Raw genomic sequence first — 21,345 nt, 5'->3', positions numbered from 1 at the left:
TATTCTTGAGGGGGAAAAGGGTGTGGGAGATGCGGGAAGAGACTGGACAAAAATCGTGCACCTATGGATGAGGACAGTGGGTGGGGAGTGAGGGCAGAGGGTGGGGTGGGAACTGGAAGGAAGGGAGTTATAGGGGGGAAAAAAGAGGAACAAATGTAATAATCTGAACAATAAAGATTTAATTAAAAAAAAAAAAAGAAAGAAAGAAAGCTTCCCTGGCTTTAAAGAAATGTGTATTTGCCCTAACAGGTTTGGCTCAGTGGATAGTACGTCGGCCTGAGGACTAAAGGGTTCCGGGTTCAATTCCGGTCAAAGGCATGTACCTTGGTTGCGGGCACATCCCCAGTAGGGGGTGTGCAGGAGGCGACTCATTGATGTTTCTCTCTCATCCATGTTTCTGACTCTATGCCTCTCCCTTCCTCTCTGTAAAAAATCAGTAAAATATATATTTTTAAAAATGTATATTCTTTGATTCAATTATTTAATTTTACTTTAATAATAGTATTTGAGAATGTGAGCAACAATTCACCATACTTCTCTCTACAGATGCATCTCCTCCCTCACACAGAACCCAATTCCCCCCTACTATGCACCACAATCTTGGGTCACATGGCCTTAGCAGGTCTTGGGTTCCTCCAGTTGATCATGGCATCCACCAGGAAGGTGGGCATGTAGCTCATGGGAAGGTAGATGAGCTTGGCATCCCAGCCAGGTGAGTATCGGGTGCGGGGATGGCAGGCGGTCAGAGCATGTTCCATGCAGTTGGTCACCAAGGACAGGTCTTGTGAGCACATTTTATCCAAAGATCCAACTGCTTTCAGGGCTGTCCAGAATGAGAAAGGATCCAGATGTATTCCCATCTCCAACTTTCCCACATTTAGATCACCTTACAGGATGAGTTTCTAGAATTCCTGGTCTCCTCCATTGAATCCACCCAAATTCTTTAGAGGGTGCCCCCCTCCTCCTCCAGGCACAATGGTTTCACTCTAATCCACCTCTGGCTATATTCCTAGGATTATGTGGAACACATAACTGCAGGTCTCCACAGACACTAGAAATCTAAGTGCCTGAAAGACAGTTGCTCTTATACTTGCTCACCAGGAGTTCACGGGTGTCTTTTCTCTCTGGCTTTAGTTTCATCCTCAACAAAATGAGAAGCTCACATAAGACAGTGGTGCCACGTCTAGCAAGCCTGGATCCTTTCCTTAGGTTACCAGTTGACAACAGGGACCAGCGAGGTAGAATAAAAGTGAGAGAATTAAACTGATCAGGTGGGTGAGTCAGAGCACAGAGGTTGGACCTGAGACTAAGGTTGTACTAACTATGAATCTAGACTTCAGAAAAATGGTTTGTTTCTATCCCCATGAACCACAAGGCCCACTTACTGCGTGCCAGCAACCTCTCCCCATAGGCCTCCTTGACCTCTGGGCTGGCCTTATCCCATGCGTCTTGGAAGCTCCTAGAAATCACCGCAGAACTGGTCACAAAAGTCTTGAAGTAACCTGGCTCAATGATAGCCACTTTCACCCCAAAGTGGGAGAGCTCCCTCCTGCAAGGCAAACCGACAGAGAGGCAAAGACTTCAGAGGTCTTATAAAAGAAAACAACACCTGGAAAAAACCCACCCCAACAAAACACCAATGTAAGATTGCAGTAGATTAAGCTCAAAAGTCTGGGGAGTTGTGAAGTGCAGCAGACAGGAGGAGAAAATTTGATGATAATATTGCCTCCCTACAGAGTTTGAGTATTTTTACAAGTATTTACATACATTTGCTTATAACTCCAAATCCTACCAATTCTACTGAAAGACACCACTTAAATTCTACCCCCTGGTATTTCTGTCACATGCAATAAAACCTGGGCTGTGCCTATTTTATCTTTCCCATGCTCCTCACACCCCTCCTTCTTCTCTCCCACCCAGGTCACCCTCCAGGCCATCTGTCCTCTAAGGAGCTCTCTCTGCCTGTGGTCTCAGCTCCCCCCCATCACAGCCATCCTCAGCCCTGTAGCCAGTGGAGTCTCTACAGCTGATGTGATGAAGATGCTCCCCTGAATAAAGTGCTTCCCTGGGGCTTCACTGACAACAGGGCCCCCGGAACCAATTACCATAGCAGTTATGTACACGGATGGGCTGTGCAGTGGAATTATATCAGTGCCAGTTCTGCCTCAGATGCTTCCTGACTGTGGGCAGGGACAGGTTGAATCAACTCCATTGCCCTCGGCCCATCCAGCCTCCAGAAGATAAAAGAGTGCTTCCCAATGAATGCCTGGCACAAAGCAAGAGAGAAGGATCTGGAAGGAACAGCCTCTGAGGCTGTGTGAAATCCACCCCTTGGAAAAGGCTTCCCCGGAAGCACAGAAGCAGAAGAACCAAGGGAGGTTCTGTCCCAGTCCAGTACCTGAGGGAGTCGGAGAAGGCCTCGACGCCGTACTTAGAGATGCAGTAGCCCCCACCAAACAAGGCTACACGACCCATGATGCTGGAGACATTGACCACTCGGCCCTTTGCCCTCCTCACCAGGGGCAGCAGACTCAGGGTCACCTCGATCACCCCCAACAGGTTCACATTGAGCATCTTTACGAAGTCCGGTTTGGTCAGCCACTCATTGGGTGCCGTGGGCACAGAGATGCCAGCATTATTCACCAGGCCCCAGAGTCCTGGGCACACAGAGGGGAGAGAGGAAGACTGTGCTGAGACCCTGCAGTGAGGACACAGCTGTGGTTCCAATTCACCTTCCAACTGAGTGAGGACAGTATGAGGAGGCGACATGGGGAGCGGGCAGAACAGGTAACAGATAACTACGTGCTGTCTGCAGGGTTTGGGGCAGTGCAGACCCTGTAAGCTGTGGTGACAGGGAGTAGTCCTTCCTCCTGGTTTATTTCTAGTGCCCAGCCCAAGGATGTCTTATTGATTTTATTTTATTTTAAATATATTTTTATTGGTTTTAGAGAGGAAGGGAGAGGGAGAGAGAGAGAGAGATAGAAACATCAATGATGAGAGAGAATCATCGATGGGCTGCCTCCTGCACACCTCCTACTGGGGATCGGGACCACAACCAGGTCATGTGCCCTTGATCGGAATCTTACCCGGGACCCTTCAGCCCAAAGGCCGATGCTCTATCCACTGAGCCAAACCAGCCAGGGCTGCTTATTGATTTTAAAGAGAGGAAGGTGGAAAGAGAGAGAGAGAGAGAGAGAGAGAGAGAGAGAGAGAGAAATGTAAGAGAGAACATTGATTGGTTGCCTTCCATACCTGCCTGGACTAGGGATGGACCTGGGACGATGCTCCAATTGACTGAGCCGCAAGGCCAGAGTTTGGTTGCATTTTTATATACCAATAATGAACCATCAGAAAGGGAAATTAAGAAAGCAATCTCATTTAAAATTTCATTTTTAAAAAACACACCAAAAACCTAGGATTCAATTTAATTAAAGAAGTAAAAGAGCTGTACTCAGAAAATTATAAGCAATTAAAGAAAGAAATTGAAGAAGATACAAATAAATAGAAGCATATACCATGTTAATGTATAGTAATAATTACCCTTGTTAAAATGTCCATACTATCAATTCAACCTATAGATTCAATGCAATCTTTCAAAATGTCCATACTATTGAAATCAATCTATACATTCAATGCAATCCCTACCAAAGTACCATTGGCATTTTTCACAGAACTAAAAATAGTACTCAAACTTATATGGAACCACAAAAGGCCCTGACTAGTCAAAGCAATCGTGAGAAAGAAGAACAATTTGGGAAGTATCATGCTATCTGATAACAAACAATACTACAGGACTATAATAATCAAAAGAACATAGTAGGTGTCAGAGAGGAGGGGGTTGGGAGCTGGGTGAGAAGGTGAAGGGATTAAGCAAAGAAAAAGAAGAAAGACTCGTGGACACAGACAATACATGGTGATTGCTAGAAGGAAGAGGAAATGCAGGATGTAGACGAGAGTAAAGAGGGGATAATTGGTGATGGAAGAAGACTTGACTTGGAGTGGTAAATACAAATGCAATATACAGATGATGTACTGTATGTAGATTTGTATATCTGAAAGTTACATAATTTTATTAACTAATGTCACCCCAATAAATTCAATTTTTTAAAAAAGCATGATACTGACATAAAAACAGACACATAGATCAATGGAATAGAATAGAGTGCCATGAAATAAACCCACACCTATCGGTCAAGCAATCTATGACAAAGGAGCCAAGACTATACAATGGGATAAAGACAGTCTCATCAATAAATGATATTGGTAAATCTGAACAAACACATGCTCAAAAATTAAACTAGACTACTTTCTAACACCCAATTCAGGAATAAATGAATTAAAGACTTAAATGTCAGACTCAAAACCATGAAACTCCTACAAGAAAAACATAGACAGTAAACTCTTTGACACTGGTCTTCGAAATAATTTTTGGATATGTCTTCTCATGGAAGGGAAACAAAAGAAAAAAATAAACAAATGGGACTACCTCAAACTAAAAAGTTTTTGCACATCTAAGGATCTATAAATGAAACGAAAAGACAACCTACAGAATGGGCAAAGATATTTGCCAAAGATATATCCAGTAAGGGGTTAATATCCAAAATATATAAGGAATTCATCTTAACACCAAAAAGACAAACAATCTGATTAAAAAATGGGCAGAGGACCTGAGAGATATTTCTCCAAAGAGGACATAAAGCTGGCCAGTAGACATATGAAAAGGTGGTCAGCATCACTAATTATCCAAAAAACAAATTAAAACCAAAGTGGAATATCACCTCACATCTGTCAGAACAGCTATCATCAAAAAATCAACAAACAGCCCAGCAGGAGGAAAGAATGGGAGCTCAGTGGTTGATCTTCGACCTATGAACCAGCAGGTCATGGTTCAATTCCGGGTCAGGGCACATGCCCAAGTTGTGGGCTTGATCCCCAGTGTGGGGTGTGCAGGAGGCAGCTTATCATCAATGATTCTCTCTGATCATTGATGTTTCTATCTCTCTCTCCCTCTCCCTTCATCTCTGAAATCAATGAAAATATATTTTAAAAATCCACAAACAACAAATGTTGGCAAAGATGTGAAGAAAAAGGAACACTGTGTACTGTTGGTGGATTGCAAATTGGTGTAGCCACTATGAAAAACGGTATGGAGGTTCCTCAAAAAATTAAAAATAGAACTACTATGTAATCCATCAATCCCCCTGATGGGTATTTCTCCAAAAAAAATCCAAAACACTAATTGAAAAAGATATATGCATCCCTATGTTCATTGCAGCATTAGCTACAGTAGCTACATAATAAGTTATGGAAGCAACCTAAGTGGCCATCAATAGACAACTGGATAAAGAAGTAGTACAAACATAATGAGATATTACTCAGCCATAAAAAGAATGAAATCTTACCAGTTTCGACAACATGGATGGACCTAGAGAGTATTATATAAGCTAAGTGAAATAAGTCAGATAGAGAAAAGCAAATACCATATGATTTCACTTATATGTGGAATTTAAATGAACAAGCAAAACAGAAACAAACTCATAGATACAGAAAACAAATAGATGATTGCCAGGTGGGAGGGGCGTGGGGGATAGGGTGAAAAAGGTGAAGGGATTAAGAAGTACAAAGGCAGGGGAAGGTGGGTGGAAAGAGATCAACCAATGAACTTGTATGCATATATGCATAACCCATGGACACAGACAATGGGGTGGTGCGGACCTGGGGTTGGGGTAAGGAGGGGGGCCAGGAGCGGGCTGGAAGAGATTCATGGGGGACAAAGGAGGACCTATGTAATACTTTCAACAATAAAGATTAAAAGGAAAAAAAAGAAGTAAAAGGGCAGTGATGAAATAGTCACAGAGAGTAAGTACAGCATAGAGAATAGATCAATATTATTGTAATAATTATGTGTGGTATAAGGTGGGTACTAGATTTGTTGGGGGATCACTTTATACGTCATATAAATGTCTAACCACTATGTTGTACACCTGAAACTAATATAATGTCAACTGTAATTGATTTTTTAAATAATGTTTTTGAAGAAATTTCATTATGTTGTATAATTGCTCATCTTCTACTAATGCACAGAATAGGATACAAACCATGGACAAAATATAATATATTTCAAAATGTTAACAGCATTATTTCTAGGTTGTGAGATTATGGGTGAGCTTTCTCTATCCCTGTGCTTTCCATATTCTCTACACTGATCGTGTTTTACATTTCTTAGATAAATGAAATCACTGTCTTTTTCCTTCCCCTTAACATGACAGGTACAATTGTAGTAAAAGAGAGAGAGAGAGGACATAAACATTAGATTTCTGACTTTCCTTTCTGACCCTCCTAAAAACTCAGTGTTCTCACCTGGAAATGGATGACATCACTCCCTGATTGGATGATTAAGACTCACCAACAATGCCCTGACCGGTTTGGCTCAGTGGATGGAGCGTCAGCCTGCAGACTGAGGGGTCCCAGGTTTGCTTTCAGTCAAGGGCATGTACCTTGGTTGCCGGCACATCCCCAGTGGGGGGTGTGCAGGAGGCAGCTGATCGATGTTTCTCTCTCATCGATGTTTCTAGCTCTCTATCCCTCTCCCTTCCTCTCTGTGAAAAATCAATAGAAATATATTTAAAAAAAAAGACTAACCCACAAGAACATGTTAATGTGCTGAGAACAGGAGCCCAGCTCCAGCGCTGCCACCCATTTAAGCCTCATGCTAGTGCCCCCTTCTCCACCCGCCTCCAGAACATGGGCCCTCATCTCCCCGGGGCACTCAGCATCTAGAAATTCAGAACCATAGACAAGAAATCTGCAGGGACCAGATCTCATCAGCACGAACTCTCCCCAAGCTACAGAGCTCCAAAGTCAGAGGCTAGGGCAGTGGACCGAGAAGAGGCTCAGCTGGTATGCTGGGTGAGGTGAAGAACGCTAGTGGGATTTCGAGTCCTAGAAAACACTTTGGGAATCTTCCCCAGGTAGCAAGCGGTCTTCTCTTGACAGGAGAGAAGAAACAGACTTGAGAAACCTGTGTGATACCTCTGTCCCCCGTGCGCTCCTTCACCCACTGGGTGGCCGCAGCGATGCTCTCTGTGCTGGTGACATCCAGGATCACCGTCTCCAGCCTGTCTGACGTCTTGACCCTCAGCTGCTCGGCCCCCTTTTCTGTCAGACATGCAGCCAGCACCCTCAAGCCTCGTAGGTCCAGCTGCCTGGCCAGCAGGTTCCCGAAGCCCGAGTCACAGCCCGTGATGAAGACATACTTGTCTCGCAGGTGGCTCACCACCTGTCGCTCCCGGTACCAGCGCAGAAGGTAGTACAGGCCCACGAGGATTGCCAGGTACAGCCACATGGCTTTCCCGGGACAGGCGGTAGGCAAGGGTGAAATGAGAATGTGGCCAGTGTTCCGTCAGGAGGATCTAGGAGCACAGGGTATAAGTTAGCATACCAGCCTCCAGGCACTCTGACATGGAGTCCTCAGGTCTTTCCTGTGCATCCTGTTTGGTATTTACTTGTTTGTTTAGTGAGTATGATCGCTTCTTGCCCATTTTGTAGATCTTTGGCACACTTACACCATTTCCAATAGGTGACAGTGCATTGCTCAGGAAATCCCTGGACCTGAGCATAGTTTTCCCAACCACCTGATCTTGGTTCTCCACTCCTCCCTCTTTGCCTCCTCTCTTCGTTCCCCCCCATCAACCTGCCCTAAACTGGAGCCCCCTATGATCATGGTCCAATGGTCCAGCACTGTCTTCTTCCCCTTTTCCTGCTCAAGTCTGGAACCCTCGTCTCCCTGACCTACTGGAGAGTTTCACAAAGAGGATGGACTTTGAATTAAGACACACGTGAGCTCAATATCCAGCTCTGCTCCAACTATCATGTGACCTTGGCAGCGGGCGGAGCCTCTGAGGTTCTTCACAATTGGCTCCGCACAGAATTCACTCCTAAGAAAACTGAGCTCTGCTTAGAAAACTAAGTTTTGGATTAGAAAGAGAGGGAAAGGCGTGTTATGTCCCCTGCTGATGTACAAACTCTCAGGGGCAGAAAGGTGTTCAGGAGACAGGAGGGTGTCTGACTACCTCAGAGGCAAAGAAGAGGAGAAGGGAATGGGGCGGCCACACTCAGGGAAACTTCTCCCGGCACCTGGGAGGTGGAAAGGAAGGACCTACGGAAAGAAGGTCTAACAGCTACCCTCTCACTCCACGAAGATAGATGCCTTGTCCCCAGCCCTGGCCCTCTGCCCCAGGCTCTCCCCTGGCAGCCACACCTGCAGAATCCAGACCCAGACCCAGACTCCGAAGGTAGAAAGGATCCCCTTAAACAGGGACCAAGTATGGGTCCTTAACCTCACCATCAGGGAGGCTGTAAACCCCAGTAACCACAAAGGTCTCAGTCCACTTTGTATCGGGGTGATGATGGGGAGGTGGAGACATATGCCCCCTCAGGAGACTAAAGAAAGGACTGGACACTGGAGCCCAGACCAGCTGTCCCTGAAGGGCTTCAGGGTGAGTTAAGGAAACCATTTCATAGAAGGGGGTGGGCCAGCGGGTGGAACGGGGCTGCAGCGTGGGACAGGGACAGAAGAAGCCAGTTCCAAGCTCTGGGGGCCTCCCTCACCGTCCACAGTTTCACAGTTCTGACTGGTAAGCAGGCAAGAGTAGAGGCACTGGGAGAGGGGAGAGGCTTCCTTGAAGAAACCAGAGACTCAAATGCCTGGACATATGCCGGCAAGCAGAAGAGACAGAGACAGGCAGGGGCAGATCCAGCCTTCAGCTGTAACTCTGGTCTGCAGAGCGCTACTGTGTAGTTCTGAGTGTTTGTCCCTCATGGTGGGAGGCGGCAGCAGGATGGCACCTGCTGGCCCTGCAGAAACCAGCCTGTCCCTGCTCCCTGGGGTGACTGCCAGCACCCGGCTGCAAAACTTTCCCAAGAGAGGGAAGGAGGAAGGAAGGAGGCCTGGAACCCTCAGGGAGCCAAGGGGCATACAAATCCTGACACCAAACCCTGCTAAGGAGAAAATCACGGTTTCTTGGAAGCAACGGGAGAATTTGTTCCTTAGTGACCACATTCCTTCAACCACTAAGTCTCAAGGGCTAGGAGGCAGAGAAATCTCCCAGCCCACATGATCAGTGCTTCACTCTTGAGAAGCCTAAAAGCAATATAACTGCTTGGGGATTGCCAGGAGCTTCAGAGTCCATCCCAGTTGGGCACAATCACAGGAAGTTCCGGGGAGAGCAGTAAGACAGAAACGGAATCTGGATGACACCCACTCACCTGGGAGCTACAGGGGCTAGAACGAGAAATCCTTCAGACGCAACACAACACCGAGAATGAGGCTCACAGCAGTGACTCTCTGCAGTAGATCTTTAACAGGAAATGCAAGAGGGCGGAGAGCTTGGCCTGGCTCCAGGGCAGCACGCTTGAGCAACATGGACCTGGAACAGAGACACGCGCCCCCTGGTGTCTCCACAGAGTCTTAGTGGAGACTTCTGTCAAAAGCAAAACATCCCCCTTCTATTACTTGTGTGGGTCCCTAAAGAGGGGATTGCATCATAGATGATAAGGGGCTCTGGAAAGGGTATGGAGTGAGGGTTAGTTGTGCAAGCTCGTTGCCAGTATTATAGGTACGCAGCCTCACTACCTGGAGTGTGGATCCACAAACTTTGAGATGCACCCCTGCCCTTAGGTGTGAAGGTCTGGCACTGGAGGGGATGAGAGTTACCGGTGGAAAGTCATTGAGCCCATCCATGCTCCTCATAAAGGTCCAGGGCAGCAAAAGGAAAGAGTGAGGGCAGTGTCCTCGGGGCACCTCATGGTGTCTCATAGCATGGGTCCCAGCCCCTGACGGCTTCATCACACTGGACCTGGCTCCTCCCCAAAGATGGAGCCTAGAAGGAGGAGGGATGGGACTCTTTGGAGAGTCTGGGGTGAAGACGTGTGCAGGTTTCCACTGGTCTCCTTTGTTGTTGTTCCACTTTCAGAGTTGGCTCCTTGAGTCACAGTCCACATTTGGGGCCACTGGACCCATCTGGACACAGCTCTGCCCCGTGTAGAGCCTAGCATGGAGGGCCTCGGGTTTATAACCCCACAGCTCTCTGACACTCTGGAAAGGACTCCTTGGGGTGAATCCAAACCTTCTGAACATACACTTGTAAGGCCAAGGTATTATGTGAATCAACGATTCTTTATTTTATTTCAGTTTGTTTGGTCTGCCTGGCTATGTGTGTGTGAGTAAAGAATATTGTGCAATCAGAGACTTCAGATTAAGCATGAAGTTCTTGCTTGGCATTTGAGTGGGAGACATGCATTGACCTTGAGTCAGCTGACACCAGAGCTTTGAAGAACGCAGAGATCCTTGAGGATCCTCACGGTCATCTCCGTGTCCTCAGCAGCCTCATGCCTCACACCAAGCTCTCACTAAGGACTGAGACCGAGCAGCCCTGCAACATCCACCTCACTCTCTGTATCTCGAAGAACAAAGAGATTGTTCTACAACATAAGGTTCCCCTGAAAGCACCATACTCATGATTTTAAACTAAAGGAAGAAAACTAAGACACCTGGCAAGTACTCCCCAACTCCACTTTGTACTCAGCCCATGAATATCTTTCACTAAGTGCTAATGTCCACTCTCTGTTTAGTCCATACTCAGCACATTGTCAGAACAGTGGAGGCAGAGTCGGGGCCTCAGCAAGCACTGCGGGTTAAGGGAACTCCTGCCCAGAACACAGTGGGTGCTCAGTAAAGGCTTCAGAAAATGAAAGTCTGGGAACCAGAGGTGGTTCTACTCTCCTCCACTAGGAAAGCCCAGAATGGGACCTGGGCATGGGAACATGGTGTAGTGACAGACGATGGGGGATCACAGGACTCTACCCGAGGGGACAGATACTCTACAGCTGGCTCCTGCGGCCGATGGGGCAAGCTGGTGGCTTTGCTTTTCACCCCTGCGTCTGTCCACAGAGAATGATGGGAGGTGGAGAAGAGACCTGAGGCATCCAGAGAAGTGCTGGGTCCTGCCAGTGCCTCGGGACTTGTTTGTCCATCCTTATACCTTATCCTGTGGCTCCAGATTTCTTGACAAATCCTGGAAAGGAGACATTAGCCCTCAGCTCTCTGGAAGGAAGGAAGGGATTTCACTTCCCTCTTCAAATCCCTACTCAGGTCATTCCACCCATCCATTAACCACCGTTAAAGCACCTGACTCTTCCTCTCATCTACCCACACCCCACTGCTCCCGAAGGCCACAGTTTCACTACCTGGGCCTCAATAAAGTTTTCAACTTTAAGGCAAATATAATCAGTGGAAATCCATGTTTTCAAGACAAATCAATAACTGGTTTTGGTGCTCTTTCTCAGGGTCCCTATTGAGACACACCCTTCCTGCCAAGATCTACTGAGTTGGCCCCTGAGGCTGATGGGTCATGGCTGTGCCATTTTTTCCCCTGTATTCCTGAATTACCTCCCTCTTTTTTCCCTCCCAGGTCAACCTCCAAGCCATCTGTCCTCTAAGGAGCTCTCTCTGCCTTCGATCTCAGCTTCCCCCCATCACAGCCATCCTCAGCCCTGTAGCCAGTGGAGTCTCTACCGCTGATGTGATGAAGATGCTCCCCTGAATAAAGTGCTTCCCTGAGGCTTCACTGACATCAGGGCCCCCGGAACCCAATTACCATAGCAGTTATGTACACGGATGGGCTGTGCAGTGGAATAAGATTGTTATGCCCAGATTTCAGGATCCCCAAGAAACCACATCAGGGAGCCAGCCAGTCCGATGCAAAAGCATAAGAGTCTTTATTCGAGCTAGCTCAGCTCCCCTACCTTGCCGACGCAGCGACAGGAAGCAGAGAGAGAGAGAACTCTGTGTGGAGAGGGGTTTTATAGGGGGTTGGAGTAAGGGGAGGAGAAAGGGCTGTGGCCTTGCCGATTGGCCAGGCACAAGTTGGTGTCTTGTTCCTGGGTGTGGCTTTCAGAGGCTTAGACTTCTGGGAAGAAGCTCCTTGCCAAGCACATGGCCAAGGTAAGATGGAGCACTTACCCTGGGGCAAGATGGAGGGCGTAGCCCTTACCCTGGGGCAAGATGGAGGGCCTAGCCCTTACCCTGGGGCAAGATGGAGGGCGTAGCCCTTACCCTGGGGCAAGATGGAGGGCCTAGCCCTTACCTTGGGGCAAGATGGAGGGCGTAGCCCTTACCCTGGGGCAAGATGGAGGGCCTAGCCCTCGCCCTTTCAAAGATCAGTTCCAATTCTGCCTCAGATGCTTCCTGACTGTGAGCAGGGACAGGTTGAATCAAACTAATTGTGTGGGGCCCAAACTAATATCTAAAACAACAACAACAGCTGTAACTGGTTTGGCTCAGTGGATAGAGCGTCGGCCTGCGGACTGAAGGGTCCCAGGTTCGATTCCGGTCAAGGGCATGTACCTTGGTTGCGGGCAGATCCCCAGTAGGAGGTGTGCAAGAGGCAGCTGATCGATGTTTCTCTCTTATCGATGTTTCTAACTCTCTATCCCTCTCCCTTCCTCTCTGTAATATTTAAAAAATGAAAATAGAGAGGGTCAGAGGGAGACGGCGCGGCACACAGCCGCGTCTCTTGGGACAGGCACAGCCCCTGACTGTGGAAAGGAGATCTGCGGGACTGTTGGTGCCGGGGTATTTGAGATCTGGGTTCCGTAACTACGGAGGACTGAGCCTAAAGGGAGCAGCCTGAAGCACTGACAAGACCATGCAGTGCTGGTAAGAGAGGAGCTTACAGAGTCAGTCCTCCCTGTTTCTGCAGCCGGCGTTTGTTTGTTTGTTTTCACTGAACCCTGTTCAGAGGACATTTTGGATACAGACACTCACCCGTGCTGAAGAGCGGGAGAAGGTGCGGACGATTGGAATCTGGGAGAGGCTGGGGAGAGAAGGGGGTCCGGGAGAGGTGGCAGCAAATGAGTGCTGAGTCACCCCGGAGCCCAGGACTTGGGCAGCCATTTTCTCCTGAGGATATAACTACAGGCCCCAGGCAAGGAATACAACCACACCCAGATTCCACCCTGAATGGGACGAAGGATTAAAATAATCTGATTAGTCCCTGGGAGTTAACAGGGTCTGGCCTATAGAGGGGCTTTCAGTCCCAGCAACAACAACAACAACAAAAATCACAGACATTCCAGAAAACTGGGATCTTAAGCCAGCCAATGGAATGACATTTCAATTTTTCATTTTTATTTTTTATTATTATTTTGTTAGCTTTTTTTTTTTTTTGCTTTTTCTTTGTTGCTCTTTTTTTTCTTCTTTTTTTTCTTTTTTTTTTGTTCTCCTTTTTTTGTTTGTTGCTTTACTTCCTACTTCTTTTCACATTATTTTTTCAACCACATGAGCAGCAGACACATGAGCACCCTGCCTCAGGCCTAAGAGAAGCAGCCTCATGTGGCCTGCCCCTGTCCAAGGAGCAGCAGCTGTGTGAACGGCCTGCTTCCCCGTCCGAGGAGCAGCAATCATGCGAGCAGTCTGACCTGTCCAAGGAGCAGCAGCCGCATGAGCAGTCTTCCTACATCTGAGGAGCAGCAGCCCTGCGCAGCCCGCCCCCATCCGAGGAGCAGCGGCTGCGCACAGCCTGCACTCTGCACTAGTCCGAGGAGCAACAGCTGCTCAAGCATCTTGCCCTCGTCCAAGCAGCAGCAGCCGCACGAGCAGCCTGCCCAACCCAAGGAACAGCAGCTGTGTAAGCAGCCCGCCCCCATCCAAGGAGCAGCAGCAGCCCACCCTGGTCCGAGGAGCAGCAGCCACACGAACAGACCGCCCACGTCCGAGGAGCGGCAGCCCTGCGCAGCACGCACTGGTCCGAGGAGCAGCAGCCAGGTGAGTGGCCCGTCCCCATCCGAGGAGGAGCAGCCACTCGTGCAGTTCACTCCCGTCCAAAGAACAGCAGCAGCGCAAGCAGCCCACCCTCGTACGAGGAGCAGCAGACTTGCAATCAACCTGTCCAAGTCCAAGGAGCAGTAGCCCCACAAGCAGCCCACCACATCAGAGGAACAACAGCAGCGTGCAGCCAGCCCCCATTCAAGGATCAGCAGCCACATGAGCAGTCCGCCCCAGTTCAAGGAATAGCAGCTGCGTGTGTAGCACGCCCCCATCCAAGGAACAGCAGCCTCGTGATCAGCACACCCTCTGTCTGAGGAACAGCAGCTGTGTGTGAAGCCTCCCCCCACCAACCAAAGGAGCCACCACAGCTGTCAGCAGCACCCACCAGAGGAGCTGCTGCCAACTGAGGAGCAGCTGCTACCACAACCGCCTGAGGAGCAACCACAGCCCGAGGAGCCACTGCCACCCAAAGAGCAGCCCCTGAAAGATTCAACAACTAGATATGTCAGTGAGATCAAACATGGGTAGACAAAGAAACCCCCAAAGGAAAGAAAAAGAAGACTCACCAGAAAAGCAGCTAAGAGAAACAGAAGCATGCAACATGATGGAAAAAGAATTCAGATTAAGGGTCCCAGAATGCATAAACCAGATGGAGGAAAAAATCAACAACTTATGCAAGAATCAAGAAGAAACAGATGAAAAACTCAACAACTTATGCAAGAATCAAGAAGAAACAGATGAAAAAATCAACAACTTATGTAAGAATCAAAAAGAAATGGATGGAAGAAACCAAGATGGCGGCATAGGTAAACACCGGAGTTTGCTGCCTCGAACAACCACTTCAAAAATACAACTAAAAGATGGAATGGACATCATCCAGAACCAGAGGAAGGCTGGCTGAGTGGAAATTCTACAACTAGAAGGAAAGAGAAAAGCATACCAAGACTCAGAGGAGGTGCGGTGCAGAAGTAAAATACTAAGGTACAGAGGCGCACGTGGAGCGGGCTGGTGGCTGAGGGCGAGGTTGTCTTTTTCAATCAGGAGGGAGTCTCAAGCTCTGAGCTCCAGTTCAGGGCGAGTCTCTGGGGACCCAGACTCATATGGGAGAAGTGGGACTGTCTGGCATCGGTCAGAACTCGAGGGCAGCTTTCTCTCGGAGGTCCTTGCAGCGATTGCCGGGACACTGAGAAAGTGGGGCCTCTGAGGGCAGCCATAACTGCTAGCCCCGCCCTGTTGATCCAGTGGGACCTGCCCCGCCCAAGCCCTGCACGGAGGCTTTTGCTGGATAGCCTCAGGCAGAGGCTAGATTAGCACCTCCCTAGACATCCAGAAGCCATTGTGCCCAGTGGTCAGAGTGGGACAATCCAGTTTGCAGCTCCTGAATCCATAAAGGACACACTCAGGGGGCAGACTCAGTGAGCACCAAAGCCCCACTGAAGCAAGTCTTGCCCCGGAGAGGTGTCTCCAGCACAGAAGTTCTCCCACCGTAGACACAGCTGATTCTCACAGCCAATTGGCCTGGAGGTCAATCCCTCCCAGTGTTACCTACAACAATCAAGGCTTAACTACAACAAGACTGTGCACAAAGCCCACAAGGGGGTGCACCAAGAGTGTCCTCCTCAGGGAATTGGGGAGGCTGAACCACTGGGCTCTAGAGGACACTTACACAGAAAACCACTTTATAAACACAGGGGAGCATAAAAAATTCAGAGACAAAGAAACAGGACACAAATGACAGAAATGGAGGAAAGCAAACTATGGGATATAGAGTTCAAAACCACACTTTTAAGGTTATTCAAGAACATTCTAGAAGCCGCCGATAAATTTAGTAAGAGCCTCAAAAAGACTAGTGAGACCACCAATAAATGTAGTGAGATCCTCAAGAAATCTAGTCAGACCCTCAAGGTTATGATAAAGGACCAACTGGAAATTAAGCATACACTGACTGAAATAGAGGATATTATACAGACTCCCAACAGCAGACTAGAAAATCGCAAGAATCAAGTCAACAATTTGAAATACGAAGAAGCAAAAAACTCCCAACCGGAAAAGCAAAATGAAAAGAGAATCCAAAAATACGAAGATAGTGTAAGGAGCCTCTGGGACAGCTTCAAGCGTACCAACATCCGAATTATAGGGGTGCCAGAAGAAGAGAGAGAGCAAGATATTGAAAACCTATTTGAAGAAATAATGACAGAAAACTTCCCTTACCTGCTGAAAGAAATAGACTTACAAGTCCAGGAAGCGCAGAGAACCCCAAACAAAAGAAATCCAAAGAGGACCACACCAAGACACATCATAATTAAAATGCCAAGAGCAAAAGACAAAGAGAGAATCTTAAAAGCAGCAAGAGAAAGACAGTCAGTTACCTACAAGGGAGTACCCATACGACTGTCAGCTGATTTCTCAACAGAAACTTTGCAGGCCAGAAGGGAGTGGCAAGAAATATTCAAAGTGATGAATGCCAAGAACCTACAACCAAGATTACTTTATCCAGCAAAGCAATCATTCAGAATTGAAGGTCAGATAAAGAGCTTCACAGATAAGGAAAAGCCAAAGGAGTTCATCACCACCAAACCAGTATTATATGAAATGCTGAAAGGTATCCTTTAAGAAGAGGAAGAAGAAGAAAAAGGTAAAGATACAAATTATGAACAACAAATACACATCTATCAACAAGGGAATTTAAAAATCAAGTGAATAATCTGATGAACAGAATGAACTGGTGATTATAGTAGAATCAGGGGCATAGAAAGGGAATGGACTGACTGTTCTTGGGGAGGGAAGGGGTGTGGGGGATGGGGGAAGAGACTGGACAAAAATCGTACATCTATGGATGAGGACAGTGGGTGGGGAGTGAGGGCAGAGGGTGGGGTGGGAACTGGGTGGAGGGGAGTTATGGGGGGGGAAGAGGAACAAATATAATAATCTGAACAATAAAGATTTAATAAATATATATATTTATAAAAAAGAGAAATGTATGAAAAAATCAATAACTTATGTAAGAACCAAGAAGAAATAAAGAGTGATATAGCTGCAATAAAAAACACCATTGAAAGTCTCAACAGTAGACTAGGAGAAGCGGAGGACCGAATTAGCCAATTAGAAGACAGGGAAGTAAAACACACCGAAACTGAAATGCAATTGGAGAGAAAAATTAAAAGACAGGAGGAGAGCCTAAGGGAGCTATGGGACAACATGAAATGAAACAACATACGAATAATAGGGGTGCCAGAACAACAGAAAGAGGAACAAGGGTTAAAAACCTATTTGCAGAAATAATATCAGAAAACTTTCCTGAGGTGGGGAAGAAAAAAGTCACACAAGCACAGAGAGTCCCAAACAAGGTGAACCCAAAAAGACCCACACCAAGACACATCATAATTACCATGGCAAATGTTCAGGACAAAGAGAGAATCTTAAAGGCGGCAAGAGAGAGACAGAAAGTTACATTCAAGGGATCTCCCATTAGATTATCAAATGATTTCTCAACAGAAACACATCAGGCCAGAAAAGAATGGACAGAAATTTACAAAGTGATGCAAAGCAAAGGACTGAATCCAAGAATACTCTATCCAGCAAGGCTATCATTCAAAATTGAAGGGGAAATAAGAAGCTTCACAGACAAATAAAGGCTAAGGGAGTTTATCACCACCAAGCCAGCAATGCAAGAAATGCTAAAGGGACTGGTGTAAAAAGAAGAAATAAAAAGCTCAGAAAGAAAACAGCCACACACAAAAAGAAATGGCTACAAACAAGTACCTTTCAATAATAACTTTAAATGTAAATGGACTAAATGCTCCAACCAAAAGACATCGAGTGGCTGAATGGATAAAAAAACATGACCCATACATTTGCTGTCTACAAGAGACCCACCTCAGAAGAAGGGACTCACACAGACTGAAAGTGAAGGGATGGAAAAATATCTTTCAGGCAAATGGAAATGAAAAAAAAGCTGGGGTAGCAATACTTATATCGAACAAAATAGACCTCAAAGTGAAGGCCATAACAAGAGATAAGGAAGGCCACTTCATAACACTAAAGGGATCAATACAACAATAGGATATAACCCTGATAAACATATATGCACCCAATGCAGGAGCACCCAAATACATAAAAAACTCCTGGAAGATATCAAGGGAGAGATCGACAATAATACAAACATAGTAGGGGACTTTAATACACCACTGACATCACTGGATAAATCCTCTAGACAAAAAGTCGGCAAAGAAACAGCAATCCTAAATGACTCACTAGATCAGATGGACTTAATTGACATCTTCAGAACACTTCACCCCAAAGCCACGCAATATACATTCTTCTCAAGGGCTCATGGGACATATTCAAAAATAGACCACATATTGGGTCACAAACAAAGTCTCCCCAAATTCAAGAAGATTGAAATCATACCAAGCATCTTCTCAGACCATGATGGCATAATATTAGAAATAAACTACAATAGAAACAATCCAAAATACTCAAACACTTGGAAGCTGAATAGCATGTTATTAAATATTCATTGGGTTACCAATGAGATCAAAGAAGAAATTAAAAACATCCTGGAAACTAATGACAATGAAAACACAACAATCCAAAACCTATGGGGCACAATGAAAGCAATCCTGAGAGGGAAGTTTATAGCTCTACAGGCCTATCACAAAAAACAAGAAAAAATGGTAGTAAATCATCTAACTCTACAACTCAAAGAATTAGAAAGAGAGCAACAAGAAAAGCCCAGAGTGAGCAGAAGGAAGGAGATAATAAAGATTAGAGCAGAAATAAATGACATAGAGACCAAAAAAACAATACATAAATTCAATGAAACCAAGAGCTGGTTCTTTGAAAGGATAAACAAGATTGATGGACCTCTAGCCAGGCTCACCAAGAAACAAAGAGAGAGGACCCAAATAAACAAAATCAGAAATGATAGAGGCAAAATAACAACAGACCCCACAGAAATACAAATGATTGTTAAACAATACTATGGACAACTCTACTCCAACAAATTAGACAACCTGGAGGAAATGGACATATTCCTAGAAAAAGACAACATTCCAAAACTCAATCAGGAAGAATCTAAAAATCTCAATAGGCCAATAACTATGGAAGAAATTGAAGCAGTCATCAAAAAGCTTCCAGCAAACAAAAGCCCAGGACCAGACGGCTTCACAGGGAAGTTTTACCAAACATTCAACGAAGAACTAAAACCTATCCTCCTCAGACTACTACAAAAAATCCAAGAGGAAGGAACACTTCCAAGCTCATTCTATGAAGCTAGCATCACCCTAATACCAAAACCAGGGAAAGACAACACAATGAAAGAGAATTACAGGCCAATATCCCTCATGAACATAGATGCCAAAATCCTCAACAAAATCTTAGCAAATCGGGTCCAGCAGTACATCAGAAAGATCATACACCATGACCAAGTAGGATTTATCCCAGGGATGCAAGGATGGTACAATATCCGAAAATCAATAAACGTGATACATCACATAAACAAATTGAAAGAAAAAAACCACATGGTCATATCAATTGATGCAGAAAAAGCATTTGACAAAATCCAACACCCATTTTTGATAAAAACTCTCAGCAAGGTGGGAATAGAAGGATCATACCTCAACATAGTAAAAGCCATATATGACAAACCCACAGCCAACATCATACTCAATGGACAAAAACTAACACCATTTCCCCTAAGAACAGGAACAAGACAGGGATGCCCATTCTCACCACTCCTGTTCGATATAGTACTGGAAGTATTAGCCATTGCAATTAGACAAGAAGAAGAAATAAAAGGCATCCAAATTGGAAAAGAAGAAGTAAAACTATCCTTATTTGCAGATGACATGTTATTATACATAAAAAACCCTAAAGACTCCATCAAAAAACTATTAGACTTAATAAATGAATTCGGCAATGTAGCAGGATACAAAATCAAGGCCAAGAAATCTATGGCATTTCTATACACCAATAGTGAACTTACAAAAAGAGAGACTAAAAAAGCAATCCCATTTACCATCGCACCAAAAAAAATTAAGATATCTAGGAATAAACTTAACTAAGGAGGTAAAAGACTTATATGTGAAAAACTACAGGACACTGAAAAAAGAGATAGAGGAAGACATAGACAGATGGAAGAAGATACCGTGTTCATGGATTGGTAGACTCAACATCATTAAAATGTCCATACTACCCAAAGCAATCTATAGATTCAATGCAATCCCCATTAAATTACCAACGGCATATTTCACAGATCTAGAACGAACGTTCTAAAAATTCATCTGGAATAAAAAAAGACCTCGAATAGCTGCAGCAATCCTGAGGAAGAAGAACAAAGTTGGTGGGATCTCAATACCAGATATCAAACTGTATTACAAAGCGACTGTTCTTAAAACAGCTTGGTACTGGCACAAGAACAGACATATAGATCAATGGAATAGAATAGAGAGCCCAGAAATCGACCCAAACCACTATGCTCAATTAATATTCGACAAAGGAGGCAAGAGCATACAATGGAGTCAAGACAGTCTCTTCAATAAATGGTGTTGGGAAAATTGGACAGATACATGCAAAAAGATGAAACTAGACCACCAACTTACACCATACACAAAAATAAACTCAAAATGGATAAAAGACTTAAATGTAAGACGGGAAACCATAAAAATACTAGAGGAATCCACAGGCAGCGAAATCGCAAACATATGCAGAAGGAATTTCTTTTCTGATAATGCGCCTATGGGCAATGGAAACTAAAGAGAAAATAAACAAATGGGACTACATCAAAATAAAAAGCTTTTGCACAGCAAAGGAAACCATCAACAAAACAACAAGAAGACCCACTACATGGGAAAACATATTTGCCAATGATATCACCGATAAGGGTTTAATCTCCAACATTTACGGGGAACTCATGAAACTTAACAATAGGAAGATAAACAATCCAATCAAAAAATGGGCAAGGGACCTAGATAGACACTTTTCGAAAGAGGACATACAGAAGGCCGAAAGACATATGAAACCATGCTCAAAGTCACTAATCATCCAAGAGATGCAAATCAAAATGCAAAAGATGCGGTATCATCTCACACCTGTCAGAATGGCTATCATCAACAAATCAACAAACAACAAGTGTTGGAGAGGATGTGGAGAAAAAGGAACCCTTCTGCACTGCTGGTGGGAATGCAGACTGGTGCAGCCACTGTGGAGAACAGTATGGAGTTTCCTCAAAAAACTAAAAATGGAACTCCCATTTGACCCCGTGATCCCACTGCTAGGAATATATCCCAAGAAAACAGAAACACCAATCAGAAAGGATATATGCACCCCTATGTCCATAGCAGCACAATTCACCATAGCTAAGATTTGGAAACAGCCTAAGTGCCCATCAGCAGATGAGTGGATTAGAAACCTGTGGTACATCTACACGATGGAATACTATGCTGCGGTAAAAAAGAAGGAACTCTTGCCTTTTGCAACAGCATGGATGGAACTGGAGAGCATTATGCTAAGTGAAA

The 21,345-nt window shown here is 45.5% G+C and overlaps 1 protein-coding gene across 3 annotated transcripts; it reads right to left on the bottom strand.

Annotated features, from left to right (window-relative positions):
• Nucleotides 1–446: 446 nt before the first annotated feature.
• On the bottom strand, nucleotides 447–9,376 carry LOC102423102 (retinol dehydrogenase 16-like). 3 transcript variants are annotated; one of them, XM_023757960.1, is made up of 6 exons: nucleotides 9,268–9,376; nucleotides 7,033–7,412; nucleotides 2,399–2,657; nucleotides 1,386–1,549; nucleotides 1,099–1,204; nucleotides 682–823 (listed from the first exon to the last, which is right to left on the bottom strand). In XM_023757960.1, exons 2-5 carry the CDS (start codon nucleotides 7,343–7,345, stop codon nucleotides 1,143–1,145), a joined length of 798 nt encoding a protein of 265 aa, XP_023613728.1. In that variant the 5' UTR covers nucleotides 7,346–7,412; nucleotides 9,268–9,376; the 3' UTR covers nucleotides 682–823; nucleotides 1,099–1,142. The 3 variants fall into 3 exon arrangements, with proteins under 3 accessions (XP_006093671.1, XP_023613729.1, XP_023613728.1); XM_006093609.3 differs by lacking the exon at nucleotides 1,099–1,204 and having other exon boundaries at nucleotides 447–823; XM_023757961.1 differs by lacking the exons at nucleotides 1,099–1,204; nucleotides 2,399–2,657; nucleotides 9,268–9,376 and having other exon boundaries at nucleotides 447–823; nucleotides 7,033–7,341.
• Between the last annotated feature and the right edge of the window lie 11,969 nt (nucleotides 9,377–21,345).

Source organism: Myotis lucifugus, unplaced genomic scaffold (assembly GCF_000147115.1).
Source record: "Myotis lucifugus unplaced genomic scaffold, Myoluc2.0 scaffold_119, whole genome shotgun sequence".
Classification (NCBI taxonomy): domain Eukaryota; kingdom Metazoa; phylum Chordata; class Mammalia; order Chiroptera; family Vespertilionidae; genus Myotis; species Myotis lucifugus.
This window is presented reverse-complemented; position numbering and strand designations above follow the sequence as displayed.

What these genes read in the sequence shown, in the direction of transcription:
- LOC102423102 (XM_006093609.3), bottom strand. Translation starts at nt 7,345, where the DNA reads ATGTGGCTGTACCTGGCAATCCTCGTGGGCCTGTACTACCTTCTGCGC. An exon ending in GCCTTCTCCGACTCCCTCAG is followed by an intron (nt 1,550 to 2,398) that starts GTACTGGACTGG and finishes TTTGCCTTGCAG; the next exon opens with GAGGGAGCTCTCCCACTTTG. An exon ending in GGAGAGGTTGCTGGCACGCA is followed by an intron (nt 824 to 1,385) that starts GTAAGTGGGCCT and finishes CATTCTGGACAG; the next exon opens with CCCTGAAAGCAGTTGGATCT.